This window comes from Vulpes vulpes, chromosome 14, assembly GCF_048418805.1.
Source record: "Vulpes vulpes isolate BD-2025 chromosome 14, VulVul3, whole genome shotgun sequence".
Taxonomy (NCBI): Eukaryota; Metazoa; Chordata; class Mammalia; order Carnivora; family Canidae; genus Vulpes; species Vulpes vulpes.
The window spans coordinates 123,915,558-123,936,419 of NC_132793.1; the positions used below are offsets into that span (position 1 = coordinate 123,915,558).

General features: G+C 34.7%; 1 protein-coding gene across 11 annotated transcripts in view; it reads left to right on the forward strand.

Annotated features, from left to right (window-relative positions):
- The window catches only part of ARAP2 (ArfGAP with RhoGAP domain, ankyrin repeat and PH domain 2), a 188,018-nt gene that overhangs the window by 148,222 nt on the left and 18,934 nt on the right, over positions 1–20,862 (forward strand). For all 11 annotated transcript variants that reach the window (XM_025997529.2, XM_072737910.1, XM_072737914.1 and 8 more), the window contains 2 exons: positions 10,951–11,090; positions 19,743–19,825. In XM_025997529.2, coding sequence (XP_025853314.2) covers positions 10,951–11,090; positions 19,743–19,825 — 223 coding nt within the window. The remainder of the gene's footprint in view (positions 1–10,950; positions 11,091–19,742; positions 19,826–20,862) is intronic.

The window sequence follows — 20,862 nt, forward strand, 5'->3', positions numbered from 1 at the left end:
CCAAGGGACATTTGGAAATGTCTGCAGACATTTCTGACTCCCAACTAGATGGAGTGGTGTTTCTGGTATTTAGTGAATAGTGACTGGAGATGCTGCTAATCATCCTACAAAACACAGGAGAGCTCTTCACAAAGAATTATTTCGCTCAAAATGCCAGTGGGTGCCCATGTTGAGAATCTACCATTTAGATAATCTATGAAATCTCTCCTAGCTCTTAAATTCTCTTATTCTTTCATGTTGACACTGAGATGAAGAAAAAGTATTGAGCTTATGAACCAAGTCCTGTCAACATTATGAAGTATATATAATAGGTTCTCATGGTTTCTTTTCTTTTACTAAGTCATCTTTTCAGGTACATTTTTGTTTTCCTGGTATGAATTCTCCTTTTCCTTTTTTTAGTGTTCCTCCTAAAATTTACCATGATGCAAAATAGTTGAACCCATACCTAGGCATAATACCTTATACATTGTATACAATGAGCTGGTTGAGAGCATTCACATCTAAGTAGAATCTTTAAGTTGTTTAAGGACCCAAAAAATGGTAGAGTAGAGCAAACTGCATTGGCTCCTTTTACAACTGGGTCAGAGATTCGGTGTTATAATGGTGCCTCACATGTTCCTGTGTGTCCTGTTTATGGGGTTATGAGTGTGTCTCTCTGGTGTGAAAGCATCAGGATTCTGTAAGGCGTAGACAAAACATCTGCAAGAAAACTGGAGAACCCAAGCAGTGGAAAGCAGGCTCAAACGATAGGTTGAGGGATTTGGATAAAACATTCTCTAGGGTAAAATGGCAGCAAACTTTTGTGTTACTCTCACATCTTGTTCATTCCTCTAATGGAGGGAGAGCCATAAAATGCATGCCTATCCCCTGCACTATCCCTACCCGTTTGCCAAACGAGTATCCAACTTGTTATTATAATATCTGTAGTTCATTCTACCAGGAAATTATTTCTCTTTGCATGAAAAAGAAGAGTCAGGTTTTAGAGGAACACATCAGCAAATAGATCTACTGGACCACTTTATATTAGTAGTTATGTATTTTTGGTCAAAAATAGGAGTACCTATACAGTAAATATTTCAAAAACTTTTTTTTGTCTTCTACCCAATAAAATTTTTATAAATGTTTTTAATTAGAGCTTGATTTATATTCAGATTGTCAAAACAAAATAATCTCTTTCATTATGGTTTGTTCTGCATCTGTGTGAATTTAGGATTGCCATTTTAAAGCAACTCTGGCCTGTTGTTCATTTTTTAAATCAATTTCTTAAGTCATGATTTTTTTCCTATCATTGTATCTTGCAGTAACCCGGAGTTTATAAATACTTCTTATGGGGTATATTTTGTGATAAATTTTAGGTTGGTTAGATATTCAGTCTACTTTATCTCTGTCTTGGCAAATGTCTCCTAAATCAATCACAATGACCACCTACTCCAGAATTATTGCTCTGTTTATTACACCCACTGCTCCTTAAAATTGAGATCTAAAAGGAAAGTAATGAAAGTAAATCAAATGTGATTTCTCTGTCAATTTGTTAGCAGAAAAACTGGAATCATCTCAGAAATACATTGTTCTGCACAGCAGAAAAGGAGTAGTGTGACGGATTTCTTTTTCTTAAGATTTTCTTTTTCTAATCTGGGGATCAAGTGGAAATTAGCAGAATTTGAAACAAGGGTACTTGGTTGGGACCACATTTTTTTCTTAGTAACAAATAGCTAATGTTTTAACATTTTGTTAAGATATAAAGTAGCCCTACCACATCCTTTGCACTCTTTCCATACTTGATGTCTAGTTGCCACAGGTCTTACCATCTGCCCACCTGTCCCTATCTCTATTCCCATATCTACACATACAAATATATGTGTGTGTGTTTATACATATACACGACTTGGATTTTATTAAGTGTATGTTAGTTTTTCTGATTTATGTAACAAATTACAAGCATATATTTTTGTTTGATGTTACATTTTGGCGCCTATTTGCTAAATCAGGAATTTTATCAAATAAGTTTAAGGGCTTAGGGTAGTTTAGAAGTTTTCATTTCCTTAGTTTTTTACTTTATCTGAACAATTTAAAATGTCGACATCAGAAGTAGGAGTGGATTTTAGAATCATCTAACACTTAATTTCTGCTCATTGATTTAAGGTAATGAGGTAGCATACTTTACTTTTATAAAAGTATATGAGCATAAATAAATTTTGTGCTGCCTCTAGTTAGAAATCAATTCTGTGTTCTTCAAAAACAGCATTTTATTTCTTAGAAGCATCTTATGCCATTGCCATTATTGTAATGAGGAGTTAACTAACTTGAAATGAAAGATAATAGTCCTCAAATTTCTTTTCTACCCCATGGATTATGACTGAGACATTACGATAGGGAGAATAAAACTTCATTTAAATTGCCATTTAGATTTTGTCATAGCTAATCTCATTAGACTGTCTTTTGTTATCATTATGTCTTATATTGAGTTAAGCTTCAGTATCTCTATCATGAGTAAACCATAAATGAATACCTTCTGTAAGGCTCCAGAATAAATAATTTTATGTTGCTAAAGTCTTATTTTAAGCATTAAAGATCTTTAAAATTACCCCAATAGAATGTAATACATTGGAATCAAGTTTTAATGATCTCAATGGGGAAGAAACACTTTTAAAAAGATATAAGATGTAACTCAAATGTGTATCCCTTTGGGTTTCTAAATTTAGATTGCTGCATATGACAGATGCTTTGGAATTAAATTTGCATTAGAATAGGATAGTTCAAAATGCAACTGCTTCTGGCAAATACAGACCTGGAAAGCTGAACCATCCACTATCAACTGACTTAGGAAAATAAAAGAAAATAATGTGAGTCCATAAATCATAGTCTAGCTGAAATAATTTACTGTCCACTCCCCATCAAATCTTTTTGAATCCAAATGTGTATAAACGTTGAAGGTAAGCCTTGTCCATGTCAAAAAGAAGTATCCTTTTGGAAATCGATAAGTCTTTGATACTCACTATGAAGAATGAATGTTCTGACTATTTTTAATATTATAATTCTGTAGTGAGAAAACCAACTGCTGAGTTTCTATTAGGAATCTACCAGGCATCTACTGTGGAAAATTTAAAGGATTGTTAAGCATTATCTTTCCCTCACAAGGAACAGAAAATCTAAACGTATGAAATCTATTTAAATTATAAGGCTACGAACACACCATGCGGACCATGACTGCTATAGGCCAAGAAGTTTATGAAGAGTTTTCAAGCACAGAAAAGTGGTTCAGTTAGTTGATTGTTGACCTCTCTTCCAACACTGGATATTGGAATATCATTTCTTGTTTAGTAATTCTTATATGGGTTGTCCTCTGTAACAAGACTATGTCTTATTCTTTTACTCACTAAAAGTATACAGTTAGTAAATATTTAAAAATATAAATGAATAAAACACTTGTTAGTGGACAGGTACTGACAGTTCCCCAGCGGGGCAAACTCAGCTCTTACCTGGGTAGTTAGGGAATGCTTTCCAGAGGAAATTAGCACTGTGTTATTATTGAGAAACTGGTTTATGGTCCTAGGTTTCTTGTTTTGAATGCTTTGTGATAGATTAGGATAGGGAGACTAGAACAGGTTGCTGGTTGGGATGATAGAAAGGTGGGGTCACTGAATTTAGTTCTGGATGTCTTGGGTTTTAGTTGTCAGGTGTCTGTGGTTATATGTCTGGAAGGGATCTAAGTACCCATTGCTACCGAACACATTATATGGAGCATGGTTTTAGTCTTTAGAGAATAGAACATCCTGCAGTGGTAGCGTTGAAGGAAAAACATGAGAGAACTGTGAGCATAAAATTTACCAGCACAGATGTATCGAGAGAGGCCCTATGTATGAAGGAACAATCAGAAAAGTTGCCAGAAAACAAGGACAGAGCAATGTCATGGCATCATCAAAGGAGTAAGTTTTAGGAAAAGTGTGTTTAACAATGTAAAATGGTGCATGAGGCCAAGAAAGGTGCCCACACATTTATTATTATTGTGGTAATGATGGAGGGTGGTGATCATGATAATAATGACCATTACTTAGAAGTGTCTCAGTATAGAAAACAGAATTATATGTTACATGTTAAGAGATCTGAATTGTAATTATACAGGACATTTGCTTTCTAACCTTGTCACAAAGCTTTTGTGAGTCACAGTTTTCTCATTTACAAAATGAGATCATATTACCTGTCTTTCCTACTACAGAAAGTTGTATGAGGGACGCCTCGCTGGCTCAATCAGTGAATCAGGGTTATAAGTTCGAGCTCCACACTGGGTGTAGAGATTACTTAAAAAAAAAAAAAAAAAAAAAAACCTTAAAAAAAAAGTTGCATAAGAACCACGTGAGATAAAATATATCAACACTTTGTAAAGTCTAAAGTGTCACCTATGTGTTTATTAAGATTATACTAAAAACACATTATTTAATATAAAAGAACTATATCATTTACTATAAATTTTATTTCTAAAAGTTTATTATAATTCAGGTAACAGTAAAAACAAAATAGAAAAGTAGTTTCTACTTTCCATAATTTGCTGCGTTGTCAGTAAAATAGCATGGAATTTCTGGTACTTTTCTAGTCAATCCTTCAATAGCAATTATAATTTTATTATTTATGGAGACACTAATTGTAGATGAATGTCAGCAGGCTACTAGTTCTATTAAGCATTGCTTCTTCAGTACAAGTAGCATAAAGGAAAATAGACTGGGGATGAGCCAGGGGACATAGTTGGCTTTTCCTAAGAAATAGATTACTTTCCAGCAGCTATTACCAGTTTTGTTTCTACTCAGTTGTAGAACTAAATTTTACTAAAATACACTTTGAATGTCATCCAGTGAGTACAACATATCTGAAATTCTGCTTCCTTCAAATTATTAAGAAGACACATGATCTCTGTCTCACATGGTTGTCTTTCTCAGTATGACTTCTCTTAGAATAATACCCGCTAGGTCCTTCACAAAAAAAGTGAATAAATAGCATAATCAGACCTATAAATAAAGAGAACTGGTCATTGCTGGAGGGAAGGGGATGCGATGGGAGAGGTGAGCGAAATGGTAGAAGGGAGTGGGAAGTGCAGGCTTCCCGTTAGGGAGTGAATAGTCATAGGACTAAAAGGCACAGAGGGTGGGGGGGCACCTGGTGATGGAGTCAGTTAAGGATCTTTCTTGGTTTCAGCTCAGGTTGTGATCTCAGGGTTCTGAGATTGAGTCCTGTGTTGGGCTCTGTCCTGGGCACAGGGTCTGCTTGGGGATTCTCTTTCCCTCTCCTCCTGCCCCTCCTACTTATGTGCTCTTTCTGTCTCTCTGTCTCTCTGTCTCTCAATCTCTAAAATAAGTCTTTAAAAATAAAAGGCATAGCATAGGAAATACAGTTAATGCTATCATAATAGTGCTGAAATGGGACAGATAGTAGCTATACTTGTGGTGGACATAGCATAAACTTGTCAAATCATTAAGTTGTACACCTGAAACTAATGTAACATTGTATGTCAACTATACTCAAGAAAAAAGATACACATCATCTATATAATTAATGTCAAAGGCAAATGTGTCTAATTTTCAATTTGTAAGAAATTTTTAGCTGTTAGGCAACAAATATTGCCAAATATCACTTGGCTGTGATGTGTTTTCAAGACGTCTCCTGGAAACTGCCCATTTGTAATCTTTACTGTTCACAGGCAGAGATGGAACAAGGAGTGTTTTCAGAGAATGTTACAACCCTGAAGAAATAATCTTTACCAGCCAAAAAAAAAGGGGGGGGCACATACAGATCATGAAAAATAGAGCATTTTAAAATTCCCTTGTCTTGTTCAGAACATATAATAAGAAATATAAAAACAATACATTGTAGTTATTATGCATTTACTCTACGCCAGATGATTTGAATTATTTGCATTCACCATCTCATTTATTCTTCCTACATAGTCTACTAGTACTTAACTAGGTCTTCTACAGATGGAGAAATTAGGATATGGAGATATATTACGTAACTCCCTCAAGGTGACCTGCTTATAAGTGACAGAGCAGGCATTTGAATCAACGTGTGTCCAAATCCAGCCCATATATGCTGTCCTAACCCACCTCCCATATTGAAATCAAGGATAAGTAAGATTGTTAGTTCTTTAAATTCTTAGAAACTCAGTCTGTAAATCATCAGGACTTTGGAAGTACCATTCTTTCTGATTTTGCTTACCACAGACTCCGTAGTACAGAGAAAAAATGATGTCTGTCATCTGTTCATTAAACAAGCAGTTACGTACTACTTGCTCTGTGCCAGGCACTGTTCTAAGCACTTCAGAAACCACATCCATGTGAAGATTGTATGTATCCCCATTTTTCAGTTGAACAAACTGAGGTTCAGAGAATACTGCCTGAGATTGAGTGAAGGATGTGGTTCTCATTTAAACCTGGTCTAAACTGTTTTAGTCATTAGGCTGTGTCAGCTATCACATAGTTTGGGGAGGAAAACACAAATTGTTTTAAAAAGCAAATATGACATTATCATGTTACTTAAAAGCTAAACTATTAAGCAACTATGGTTCATGCATTCAGGAACTAAATTAGATCATAAAGTTTAGAGACATAATAACAAGTATGAACTAGAATAGTTAGAAAAATTTCTGTTGGATAAGTGGGGTGCAGAAGTGGGATAGAATTTGTACAGAAGCAAGGAGAAGGGAATTTCTCTCATTTATTCAAGTGATCAACTTGAGTCATGCCATGGAGAGGAAGATTGGTTTTCCAAACAGTATCTATGATCAACTGAATCATAAATATATTTTAATTAATATTTTATAGAGATGGGTGGGAGAAATTCAGCTTATTTAGCCCTTTAAATGTCAGGAAAAGGAGTTTAGACTTTTAATGGTTCCAAAGTAAGTCTTAAAATAGTGGAAAAGTAAGGCTTTGAACGGGAGTCGTGAGGAGAGGATTAGGGTGTTAAAACGGCGTTTGCATGACATGAATCTGGATCATTTTCTGGAGCCATTAGAAAAGAGGGCATGGAGTTATGGAATCCTGGAATCCCCAAGTAGTGGGTAGAAAAGTCAGGTGTTAGAGTGGTAACGTCAGGAATGAAATAGAATTGAACCCCAAAGAGAAATTCTCAAAGAATAATGGCTGAATTGCTGCTGACTGACTGCACATGAAGGATAAAGGAGGAGAATATATTTTAGAAGTACCATTCCTGGATTTATGTTTCTCTCTCCCCCTCTCTCTGTCTCTGCCTCTCCTTCCCAGGACGCTTCCACCTCCTCTGTAGATAAGTTCTTATTAGGGTTATGGACCACTAGTTAGGAATTGTTCTTTTTGAATAAGAACTCGAGGTTTTCAGATGATTTGGGAAAAACTGTTTTTTGTTGTTTTAATTTATCCCAGTAATATAGTCTATTCTGTTTAAATAAATTTGGCCATTCTGTTTTGTTTCATTTGTGTGACTTTTAAGGGCTTTTCTAGTTAATAACAAAATTATAGCACAACTAAGAATAGTTTTTTTTTTTTCTTGCTGTTCCACTGTTAACTTGAAAGATGCCTTAACTCCAGTTGTAACCTTCCTTGTCCTAGCATTCAACAAGAAGGGGAGAGGGATTTATGTTTTTTCTAGAGACAGTATGCTGGAGTTTTATTGGAATGAAACACAAAGGTAGTAAAGAAAATTGTACCCATTAGGGTACATCCCAGAATCGTTCTTTGAAGGAAATAATTGCTTTGGAGAATGCATGAAGTCTTCAGATTTGTTACATTTGCAAAAAAATTAGATGATTTTCCCGAGTTACTCAACGGCTTCTTATAGTACATTAATGATGTGCTATAGCTGGTTTCTTTTTCAATTAAAAGCACATTTACAGAGTGTGTGCTATGTCTTTCTTTCCTTTTTTTCTTTTTTTAACATTCTGAGTACCTAGAAGTATTCCATGCTTATTAACTTACAAGATGCCAAGGATTGATAGCATGGACCCTGCCACATGTGAAATCCATCTTTTTTATTAGATCAGAGGGATTCGATGTATATTGAATGACTATAGCAAAGGGTGGAACCAGGAGGACTACATATGGCATTAGAAACACTAGTGTTCTGAAGTTTAGATCTTAAAAAAAAAAAAAGAAAAAAAAACATCTAGAAAGATCACTGTGCTGGGACGGACTATGAAAAGACCAAGATCTCTTGGAATTGAGAAGCCCAAAGCATAGCAGGGAGACAGCAGTTCTGGCCTGAGTCTCAAGAGTTATGAAGCCGAAATCCCACTGCAAAGAGCAGAAATTTGAACTGCTCAGAAGAGACATGCAGAGCATAAAGCTTATATTCTGACAAGTTAGAGTTGAATTCAAACCTGAATAGGGTCTGGATAGCAGATACAGAGGACACAGCTGGCATGAACTTTTACTGAACCAAGTTCCTCTGGAACAGAGGACCTTAGTAAGCTTTCTGCCTGAGATGAAGGGGAGGGAGTGAAAATATTAAGAGTGAAGTACCCCACAGTTGAGGGACCGATCAGTACTGGAAAAGTGAATTGTTGGAAGCCATTTAATTCATAACCTTGTTTTTGTTACATGCTGAGTTACACATGATGTCCCCCAAAGTATGTAGCTTCATTTTGTCCTTTAAGTGGTGGGTAATCATTGCACATGTTTTAACATTTTGAGAGCAGTTTAGTTGTGAGAGCTTTTCAAAAGTCTTTAAAGCCCTTGATAGTTATAGAACTTCATTTCAAAGTTCTTTCCATTCTTCCCTCCTTCTTCACATATATTTCTCTCAGAACTTCTCTCCAGTTCCATAATAATGAATGCTGCAAGATGTAGCTAATATACTCAATTAAATAATGATTAAAATGATAAATTTTAACAAGCATGAACCCAAACACAGCAACAGTATTTTTTTTCCCCTAAGCCTATTTTCTCTTACAACCTACAAATAAATGGTTTACTTGGGCACTGGACATATGATTATTGGTAACATTTGAAAGGTTTATTTAGGGCAAAAATCTAAGTGAAAAAGTACGATTAGAAGGCTTGAATAGAATTTGTTTGGCTTAAGCAATATACAATATCTGTATCTCACGACTTGATTATAATTTAAACTTTTAAAAAGTGATTTACCTGTCTCTAAACCAACCATATTGTAAATACCTTTCTCCACTTCCCTATTCTAAATCAGCTGAATCACTAAGCTACTGAATATTTTCTGAATTGTTCACTTCTATCAGAAGATACATTGTTTATCAGCCCATATTTAACTCATTGCCTCCAAGATTGTATATTACTAGAATCAAGTGCACACTATACCCTAAATACTTTATGGAGAAATGAATGATTTGGTGTAATATGAATTTCACTGAATAGTTTTATGTTTACTTTTTTCTTGACCCTATTAAAATACACCTTACTCTTCATTGAAAAGGTTATTTTTAATTTAAAAATAAGTTATTTAGTTGTAAAATATCATTTGAAATATTTTTCTATGGTAGTGAATATCTAGTAAGTATATAAGAAGAGACATTATGGCAATGTTTTCAGATATCAAAGTCCACCAAATACCAAAAAAGAACTTCTTTTAGTATGTGTGATTAAAATAATGTCTGTGGCCAGTACATGTATCTTGAAAACTATTGGGGTTTGTTAATTACACTTGTTTGTATGTCTGTGCTTAGCATCAGGGACTTAATTACTCTTGGGGGTTTTTGCTTCCAGGTATTCATACCATGCTCATATTTGAGTTATAATTAATTACAAAGAACTGTTTCTATTTTTTAAACTTTTGTTTTCTTATGCTAGTAATAATTGTGAAACTGTGTGTTATTTGTTGTGTAAGTACAGATTTTCCTCAAACCAAAGAAATGTTAGATTTAAGACTAAGAGTTCTTTCTAAAACCATTCAAGTTATTTTGTAAATTTCAGAAACAATGCATAAACGTTTAAAAATTGTATCAACTGGCTAGCAAAAAATTGCTAAGGATCCTGGTCTGATACAGTGTCCCACCTTACATCTTTTTGTGGTCATTATCTAGTAGGAGGCCCACAGTATTTTCCAGGAAGAACGGATGTTGACACCATAATGACCATGTCATAGCTATTTGGCTTAAGGTTCTTCCCCCCCACCCCACCCCCACTGTTCAGTTCTCAAGTAGGCAATTGAAATTGTTTAAAATTTGGGAAGAAAGTTTTAGACTGGACATGTATTGATGAATTTATACATGATAAATTTATACAAGTACAAATTTGGTGTTCTTACCAAGAAGTATTTTTGTAAAATTGGTTGGATGGTTTCTAAGTATGGGGCATGGCAGTATTGCACATAAAGTAGAGTTGTTAATAAGTGCTCTACCTTAGCAGTTTTGCCTTTTTAACCCTTACTTAGTTCATATGTATAGGATTTTCTTTAGTGCTCTGAGAATTCCTGAATTCCTCAATCAGAATTCTGGGAGAGAATTTTTTCCCTCTGTATTTGTATTGTTCTTTTCGAGAGCTGTTCCAAAGAAATATAATGCAAGCTGAATATGTAATTTTAAATTATATAGTAGCCACATTAGAAGATATAAACAAGTGAAATTAATTTTACTAAAATAGTTTATTTAAACTCTATTTAAAATATTATAATTTGTTCATGTAGTCAATATTACAAAGTTACGATATTTTTACCTTATTTTTGGTACTACATCTTTGAAATATGGCATATATTTTATACTAAGGGCCGATCTCAGTTGAGATTAACCACATTTCAAGTGCTTATTAGCCATCAGCCAGTTAGATAGCAGGGATAGGCCTATATTACAAGTAGATATGAATATCCTGACACACGGTGTTCCCAGAAATTAACCATAGGCTTCTTACTGGTAAGAAACAAGTTATTATGCATTATCAAAACTGAAAATATAGAAATGTTTTATATTCTGTTCCAAATAAATGAAAATGTATCTCACTTACAAAATGTTGTACATTACAGAGAGGAGAACCCTGGAAAGTATCAAAGAAGGAGTCTTAAAGATTAAAGAAGAACCATCTAAAATACTGTCTGGAAATAAGTTTCAAGATCGGTATTTCGTTTTACGAGATGGGTATCTCTTTCTCTACAAGGATTCAAAGGTAGTTGTGTATTTAGTATTTGAATATGTGTGCATGTTTGTGTGGGTATTAGCAGTGTCATTTATACCTCTGTCAGTATCTTTTTGGCAGTCAGGCCCTGGGAGTAAATAGAACACACAGTAAGCTCGTGATTTCTTGCAGCCTCTGGATGGAACATGAATACACCAAGTGACAGAGTAAAGAACTTCATGTGGCACTTCTCATTTTTTAGTCCAAAGGAGTCCTTAAAGAAAAAGCTAATATGTGTTACATAAGCTAGCATGTAAATCAGCATCTTTATCAATAAAATTAAGAGCCATCAAAAAGGATGAAATCTTACCATTTACATTGATGTGGATGGAACTGGAGGGTACTATGCTGATTGAAATAAGTCAATCAGAGAAAGACAATTATCATATGGTTTCACTCATTAGTGGAATAGAGGAAACTCAAGATCTCAGAGGGAGGGAGGGAAAACTGAATGGGAAGATATCAGAGAGGGAGACAAACCATGAGAGGATCTTAACTCTGGGAAACAAACTGAGGGGGTGGAGGAATGGGGTAACTGGGTGATGGGCATTCAGGAGTTCATGTGATGTGATGAGGACCAGGTGTTATTTGCAACCGATGAATTACTGAAGTCTGCCTCTGAAACTAGTGATATACTATATGTTGGCTAATTGAATTTAAATTTAAAAAAGAGAGAGGGAATGTCATGCCCTGAGGCAAAAGTGGCTTGAGTTTAGCTAATGGAAGTTAATAGAATGTAGGATAAAAAGGCAAAAGCCTTTTACTGATGTATCCCTATAAGTTTGAATTTTCAAAAGCTTTTGTTAAGGAGTTGTGGAATGGAGAAGGAAAATAGAGATGAGAAAGGGAATAGATAAATTTTGGAACCATAAGAATGTTGATTAATATCAGAAAACCTCTAATCCACTAAGTGGGTTGTATGAATAAATAACTTAAGCTCTCAACCTCAATTTCTGCATCTGTAATATGGTGATGATAGTATGAATCCTGCATACCAGTTTATTTTAATGCTGTTAAGAATATATGTTCTTTTAAACCATGAAACATTACATATGTAATATTATTTATATATATATATATATATATATATATATATATATATATATATATATAGTGAAACACTATATAGTAATAGTATAGTATTATATATTGGTAATAGCATGCTCATCAAGACTTCATAAAGAATATTAATAGGCAAGTCCCAGACAGAGAAAAATATATTCATAGTACATATATCTGAGAAAGAATGCATATCTAGAATATGAAGAATAAATTAACACTAAAAAGACAATACAATGAAAATCGGGATGCAGTATTGAATAGACACTACATGAAAGAAGGTGGAAGAATGGCTAATATAACCATTGAACTAAAAGCACTCAATGTAATAGTCACCAGGGGCATGCAAATTGAAACCACACAATACTATTTTATGCCTCCTTATATGACTAAGGATGTTGATTAACTGTGTAGAACTGCTTGCTAGTTTTTAAAAATGAAGTTATTCATATATCTACCCCATGATCCAACATCTTGATTCCTAGGTATTATGTCCACAAAGCACTTGTTCCAGAATGTTCATATGCAGCTTTACTCATACAAGCTAAAACCTGGAAACATTCCAGATGATTCAACATCAATAAAAGAATGATATATTCATACAATAGAATACTACTCAGCAGCAAAAATGAATACTGATGAATGTAACAACATGGATGAGTCTTTGAGCCCTTATTGAGCAAAAATAGTGATACAAAATGGTACCATATGAGTTTGTATATTAGTCTAAGAACAGGCAAAACCATTTATAATGAAAGAAGTCTGGAAGTGTCTGCCTGGTGTGTAGAGAAAGATTGCTGCAGCAGCAGGATGATGGAGTCAGTAAGAACCTTTTCTAAGATGATAGAAATATCTCTATCCGGTTTTGGGTGGTGATTACAGGAATGTATGCAGTAACATCTCCACTTCCTTGAGATTCAAATAACATCTACATAATTATTTTAAATGAAGAATGACAGCAGGATCTAAAGGCACCTTTTTTATATTGAATTACAAGACTCACTGGGGTAAACATTGCTTGCATACTTTAAGTGTGTGGTGCTTCACTGTGATGTGTTGTCGAGATGTATAAAGACAAACCAGACGAGTAACATCTGTGAATATGTTATGAAGAAAGGATTCCTAGGCAGCTTTCCAAAGCTCTGTGGTCTCATTTTGTTATGGCTTCTGTTGAGCTCCCCACATGCTTTGACCGCTTTCCCTATATGTTCCTCCAGCAGTGAGGCCTCCACATGGGCATAAATAAATCTGAGCAGCATTCCTCTTTTGATTAGGACAGTGGACTGTCCAGGCAGGGGGGCTAACAAAACAGCACTGATTCTGCAGCCCTCATCAATTCAGAGCTGTATTAAATACTGTACTGGAACTCCTATCTTATTATTCCATCTGAAAGACCCAGTAGGGAGTCTGTATAAGTATCAAATGGTTATTATTTGTTATCATTCTTCCGTTTTTCTAGTGGAGGAAGAGTGGAGTTTGCAGAAGTAAGGCACAGAAGAATTAGGGATTGTGTGAACTGAACACATCAGATTTTAAGGTTCATGAACTTGAGATTTGTGTACATGAAGTAAATTCAGGACTTCACAGCTGATTATCCTAGCCATCTAGAACCGAATCTGATTAAATTTTCTTTGGTTTTCTTCAATCTTCTTTAGACTGACTTTCTTTCCTTGCCCTTCTATATACATAATATGTTGGTTAAGGGCCAGTTTTGTAGTTGGACATCTGCTTAGCATATTTAAACATGAACCTGAACTTTTTAGTCCCATTAAGGAACCAACACTTGTATCGTGTAGCAACAGAAGGTCACTAGAAACTAGTGGTTAGTCATAGTAAAGGCAGTGGAGTCATTGGCAGCAATTAGCATTCAAGATTCAGCTGGTTGCTCTATAAAAAGTAGAGTTCTATACATTTCACTTGTATTATCTCGTTTTACCTTTATCATAACTATATGAAATTAGTATTATACAATTCTCCCACTTTACCGATGGAGAAATGGAACTTACCAAGATGTTACATTACTTGCCCAATATCCCATAACCAGTAAGCAACAGAGTGTTCATTCCCAAGTGTCGGACTCCAAAGGCTCCAATCAGGGACTTACTAAACAAATAATAATTTTGCATTATTTTAACATGGTGGTTAAGTCTTTTTCCTTTAAGCAATACCAAATATTATAATCCATGTAAATTCAGTTTCTTATAGTGTTTTCCCCCAAGCTGATATAAATTTAAAAATCTGCCACAAGGAGCTTGTTCGTAGACAAGTGATTTTTTTTCAGACAGATTGATTTTGTGAGATAAAGAATCTCATACCCTTTAACAGAACATGTTTTAAGAATTTATATCTTTTTGAAAGCAACATCCTGTTTAATCTAAGATAATTCATATAGTGACAGTGTGTATATGAGTTTGTCTAAAAGAGTGGTTGTCTTTTTTTTTTCTTTTTTTGGAGTTTGAAATACTTCTTTTTCCCAGCCTGAGATATAATTGACAAAAAATTGTATGTATTTACATTGTACACGGTGATATTTTGATGCATGTACACATTGTGAAATGATTATTGCAATCAAGCTAATGAACATATCCATTACCTCACATAGTTATCTGTTGGCTATGTGTGTGTGTGTGTGTGTGTGTGTGTGTGTGTGTGTGGTGAGAACATTTAAGATGTACTCTCTTAGCAAATTTCAAGTATGTTGTACAGTATTAATAGTAGTCACCATGGTGTGCATTAGATCTCCAGGATATGTATTCTGCATAACTGAAATTTTAAACCCTTTGACCAGCATCTCTCCATTTCCCCCATCCCTGACAACAACCATTCTATTTTCTGCTTTGATTTCGACTTTTTTAAAAATTCCACATATAAGTGAGATACACTATTTGTCAAAAAGACAGTGCTCTTTAAGGACAAATTTTGTTTTTGTAACAGTGACTTCAGAGGATGGGGTTATAATTATTGTGCTTAAAAGCTGTATTTGCACATCTGTCAGAATAAATTAATGCAACTGATACTTTAATTTGCACATTTAGGCAAGCAGAGGAGTCTCGACTTACGGTTTTCCTTAAACCACCATTATTTTCAACATATGACTTTATGTGGCTGGTTATTTTTTCATGTTGCTGCTCTGTCCCTTTTAATATTGATGGTCGAGTCATTGGTAATGTTAACATTTCCAATTATCTTACAGTAAATAAGCAATAGTGAAAATCTCCTAACTTATTTGAATAAACATTTGCCTCTGGTTTTGACAGTTACCATTAATATATGTATATTTGTCTATACTTAGAAAATGATTTGCTGAGAAGGAAGTGGAAATTATAAATTGAAAAGTGTATTTAAAAAGACTGTGTGTTAATTAGAGATAATTTATGAATGCTCATTAACAACAAATTAGGGTAATACACAGGGGAAGATATATTTTGTTTTGAGTTTTCCCTGCACAGAAAATGTTAATTAAAATGTTTTCAGACTTGATTTACATAAAAGGTGAGAAGTTTCAAAGAATATTACCATTATACTGTTAATGATGTGAAAAAACCAAGTGAGTAAGGGAGGGGTCATTAGTTGCATGCACTAATAAGCAAACTCCTTTTAGTAGCAAGAATAATTTTTTAAGCACGCTAATTTAATTGGCTAAGTTGAAAAACTTTATTTTAAATTATAGTGCCTGAAGTAACATGTTAGAGACTTCCCAAACAGTCCAGTATTTTGAACTTTTCGAAGCAATTCTCCAGAAAATATACATACCAAAGGAGAGAATTGTAATAAACCAACAGTAAAGTTATCTTGCCAAATGAGGTTTCTTTTTATAGAACTTTCCATTAGTATCCTTAGAGTTCCACTTCATGCATATTCAATTTAAAGACAAACTAAAAAAAGCTTGCTTTCCACTGTTGTGGATTTCCTCTCAAATTCTGTCATTAGCATTCTTTTTGGACAGGATATGGTATAAAGTCATGAGCTTGCATGTCAGGAGTGGCTTGAGAATCTGTTGTAGGACTTCAGACAATCCACTGCCAAAAGCACTTGACGACGTAGGCAGCCCCAGACTTACTGAGGTCCTGTTAAGATTGAAGACTACCCACTTCAGCAGTGCTTCTCTCATTCTGAACCGTGCAAATCCCGTCTAACCCACACTGCTGGAACTCCTGCCTCTCACCTTACCTGGCTGCCTCACTCGGGATTGAGTCCAAGGGAATAGCAGTCTCAACTACACAGATGGACATTCACCTCAGCTGCTGTCTCATGTAGTATCTCACAGGTGTGGCCAGGAGGCTCCACACCTGTACACGTTCCTAAGTTCTCCTTGCTTTGAGTCTCTCCTACGCGGAATATGTCCTGCCTCACAAAGCTAGCTTGCTCTTCTATATAGTAGACTTCAGTGCTAATTAACATTCAGTAAAGTAGCACACTACAAAAACAGTACCCCCAAACCAGTCCTCAGTTGGGATAAAAGACAAAACATAAACTACCAGAAAATGACCTTAACATTAGAAGTAGAGGCTTTATGAAGGAAACTACAGAACTTCACTGAGAGAAATAAAATTTATGTCAAGTCTACTAATATTTATTTATAGGTCTTATGTATTTCTTTTCAAAATCCCAAAGGAATTATTTTTAGAATCTGGCAAAAATGATGTGCCTCCAAGTGTAAACAGATAAGAATATGTGCAAACATTTTGGGGCATAAAAAATAAAATAGGGGCTCCTGGGTAGCCCAGTCAGTGAAGCATCTGCCTTTGGCTTGGGTCATGATCCCTGGATCCTCGGATTGAGTCCTACATTGGACTCCCTAGTCAGCAGGGACCCTGCTTCTCCCTCTCCCTCTGCTGCTCCCCCTGCTTGTGCTCTCTTTTTCTCTCTTAAAAAAAATAATAATTGCATAGTATTTTGCATCCAACTGTCATGCTATACAATAAAGCTGAAATAGCCAAGATAATATGATCCTGGCATGAAAATGAACAGAGATAGCTGTGCTACCCTTAAGTAAGGTAAAAGACCTAATTGTATATTGAGATTTACTTTTGGTAAATATGCCATTATAAATGCATGACTAAAGAAGAGTTTGTTTATTAACTAGGGCTTGAATAATTGTTAAAAATTTCAATTTAAATTCTCATCTTTACTGTAAATAAAATATATACTCCAGATTGACAGAAGTAAAACTCTAGAAAATGCAACCCTTCAAATTACATGGCCACACAATTCGGTATTTGTCAGCTATGTGAGAATCCTTTAAAGTTTAAGAGATGAAGTTCAAAAGAAAAGATCAGTATGATTTCATAAAAATAATAAAAGTAAACAGCAAAATTAAGGCAAACAGCAATTTGTGTAGAATATTTCATTTAAAAGGACAAGGCAGTTTGTTATTTGATATAGATAAAACTAATTCAAACAAGACAAATTGTTGACCAAGTCAAAAGTGAAAATTACTAATGAATACATGAGTGTATGTTTAATTGTAAGTAAATGCACACTATCAGTTTGGCCAAAATCTTATTTATTTTTTAAGTTTTTATTTATTTGAGAGGGAATGAGAGTGTGAGTGAGGGAGAGGGGCAGAGGGCATGGAACAAGCAGACACCATGCTGAGGATGGAGCCCAAGGCAGGGCTCGATCCCATGACCCCAAGATCAGAACCTGAGCCAAAATCAAGAGTCAGTGCTCAACTAACCAAGCCACCTAGATACCCCCCAAAATCTGAAACACGTTCCTAGCCTTTAGTCCAGTGATTCCATTTCTAGAAATATACCCATAAGAGAAAAAATATCCAAACTATTTTAAATTATTTACCCTGATGATAATAGCAAACATTGATCATAGTGACCAGGAGTAAATTCCCCGTGTACACTCCAGGCTTCGTCAATGCCATAGAGCACTGGTCACACAAGCATTATTCTTGATCATCTACTTCCTTACTTTTACCTTTTTATTTTCTCTGTATTCTCTTAACCTTTTTTCTCTGTGAAAGGCAATTTTTAATTTTATAAACGTATTTCCATCCTTTACTTTTTAAATACAACTGCTTTCATGAAAAAAAGACTTCAGAGTCATAGTTTAACTCATATAGAACTGGTACTAATTTCAGCTAAATGTACTTAGTACTGAATTTCACCCAATATTTGCTAAGTGAGCTTTTGCATCCTGTCCTAGGATTCTAACAACGTGTCTGTATTACTGCGTCTCTGAAGCAATGTGTTTTAAGTTCCTAATAACAGTTGTAATTTATTGGACACTTACTACATGCTGATTACTGAACTAAATGCTTTATAGACATTTTTCTCATTTAATCTGTAGAATAATCCTATTAGTACCCCTTTCCTTACTCAGTCTTTTTTTTTTTTTTTAAGATTTTATTTATTTATTTATTTTTTTTTTTTTTTTTTTTGAGAGAGAGAATGAGCAGGGTAGAGGGGCAGAGTGACATACAGACTCCCTGTTAATCAGTGAGCCTGACGTGGGGCGTGATCCAAGGACCCTGTGATCATGACCTGGGAGCCGAATTCAGATGCTTAACAAACTGAAGTGCCCAGATGCCCCCTTACCTAATAATAACCCTCTGAGTGCTCGCTTCGGCAGCACATATATAATAATAACCCTCTGAGGTACTCAGTATTTTTATTATCCGTGTTTAATAACAAGAAGAGCAGAGAAAAGTAATGTGAAGTCACAAACTAAGTAGCAAGCCAGATTTGCACTTAGGTTTCCATGATCCCAAACCCCTTGCTCTTAATAATAAATGCTATATTCCTAACACTTTGAAATATATATTTCCTTCAGAATTTTTAGGAGAGAAATCATGTAATAATCATTTCCAAGGCTATTATCTTTATAAAATTATTTCAGTTTATCCAAGGATAAATAACAAAATGTGTGGTTTGATGAAAGTTGTGAAATTAGAGTATAATAATTCAGGTTTTGCCTCATGACCTATGTTCCAGTATTTTAAACACATATAGTTACGGATAAATATGTTAGGATGTGTATGGAGAATAGATAATGGGTCCAGAGCAGATGTGAATTTTTTAATAGTCTACTTTTATGAATTATTTGTGAAAAATGATATTAATATGAATACTTGAGATCAATATGTACTCATAAAGGTTCATAGTATGTTTTCCATCATTCTAAAATCCAAAAAGTACAGAAAATCATAATACATTTGGTAGCAAAACCATTAACATGAAAGTAGTTTCCTTAGTTATATGAATACAGGGTGCTGCCTCAGACAACGCTGGTGGAATTACATGATATTGTATATGATTCTATTTTTAAATTATGAAAAAAATGAAAAATTATCAATTCTGATATATATCTGGTCCTAGGTGTCTTGAATAAAAAAATATTGTGTTTATGTATACATATACACACATACATAAATATGCATGTATATCCAAAATTTTATACTTAAATGTATAACATTGTAATCAGAACAATCTTCATGTGCTGAAAACTTGGTATAACATCCATAAAACGTTGAAGAAATAAACAATTCCAAGTCCAGTCATTATTACTCAAGAGAAATATAAAGATATTTATGAAGTCTATTTAATTACAAATTATTTTTTTTCCTTACAGAGTAGTAAATATGACAAAATGTTTTCTCTTGCTTCAATGAAGTTTTATCTTGGAGTGAAAAAGAAAATGAAGCCTCCAACAAGGTAAAGTTTGAAAGGGGAAGGTTTTTGAAAAAGTAAAAGTTTTAGGAATATGTGTCTATTTAAGGATTTGGAGGTCAGAGGCATTAATCAAGCTTTTTATAAATTAAGCTATAGACAGAATCTTTAAGCTGCCACAGACATGGCAGGGGACCTGTTGAAGATTGCGAGAACTTGTGTAGGCAGATTAAAAACTCATGATGTCAAACTTCTACTAAAATCAAACTTCTTGGTCTCTGCTGTGTAAAGCAAGAAATCCCCATAAGGCCCTGTCTACTGAAAAAAATGCATGGATTTTTCTCTGCATCCCATTCCTTGATCGGTCTCACAACCTGGGAACATAAGGAATGTTCTAGGCAATTCTACACACTGGAAAACAGCCTCTTGATGCCTGGCTGTGTAATTTGCCCTTTTCATTTTGCCAAATTCGGTAGTAAACCTGCAACATAACGGGGAGGAAGTGGACTCCTCTTATACATTGCCTTCCTCTTCAATATTTGAATCTTGCCAGCAGGTAGTTTATGCCATACTTTCTTATCACAAATTAACTTGATTAGCTAATTAATATTTGCAATTAATATTTGCATGAATACTTACAAAACATTTTAATGAACATACTCTGGGTTTCTGTTACTGAAAATTTTATCACTTTCCCTATACGGACAATTTGTAAACTCAACACATATACCTGTGTTGCTGTTGACACATTCTTTATTTCCCACAATATCAGTAACAAGGTATATATCTTGTTTTGGCCATTTTCCCAGATATCTGTCCCTTCTCAGCCAAGAGTATCTTCTGAGAGATTTCCCACACTTTCCCATGACATCATAAGACCCCTTCCCTCTGTCCCTTGAGCATATTTAAATTTGTAGCTGAACCCCTCATTTATCATTCAACCCTAGATCAGTCATAACCATTGACTCATTACTTGTGGGTATCTGTTCTGTGTGATAATCACAATTTAATACCTAATCCTGTTTTCAGTCTTAAACAGTTTCTTTTTTTTAAATATGCATATGTCTGTGTTTTTTTCCCAT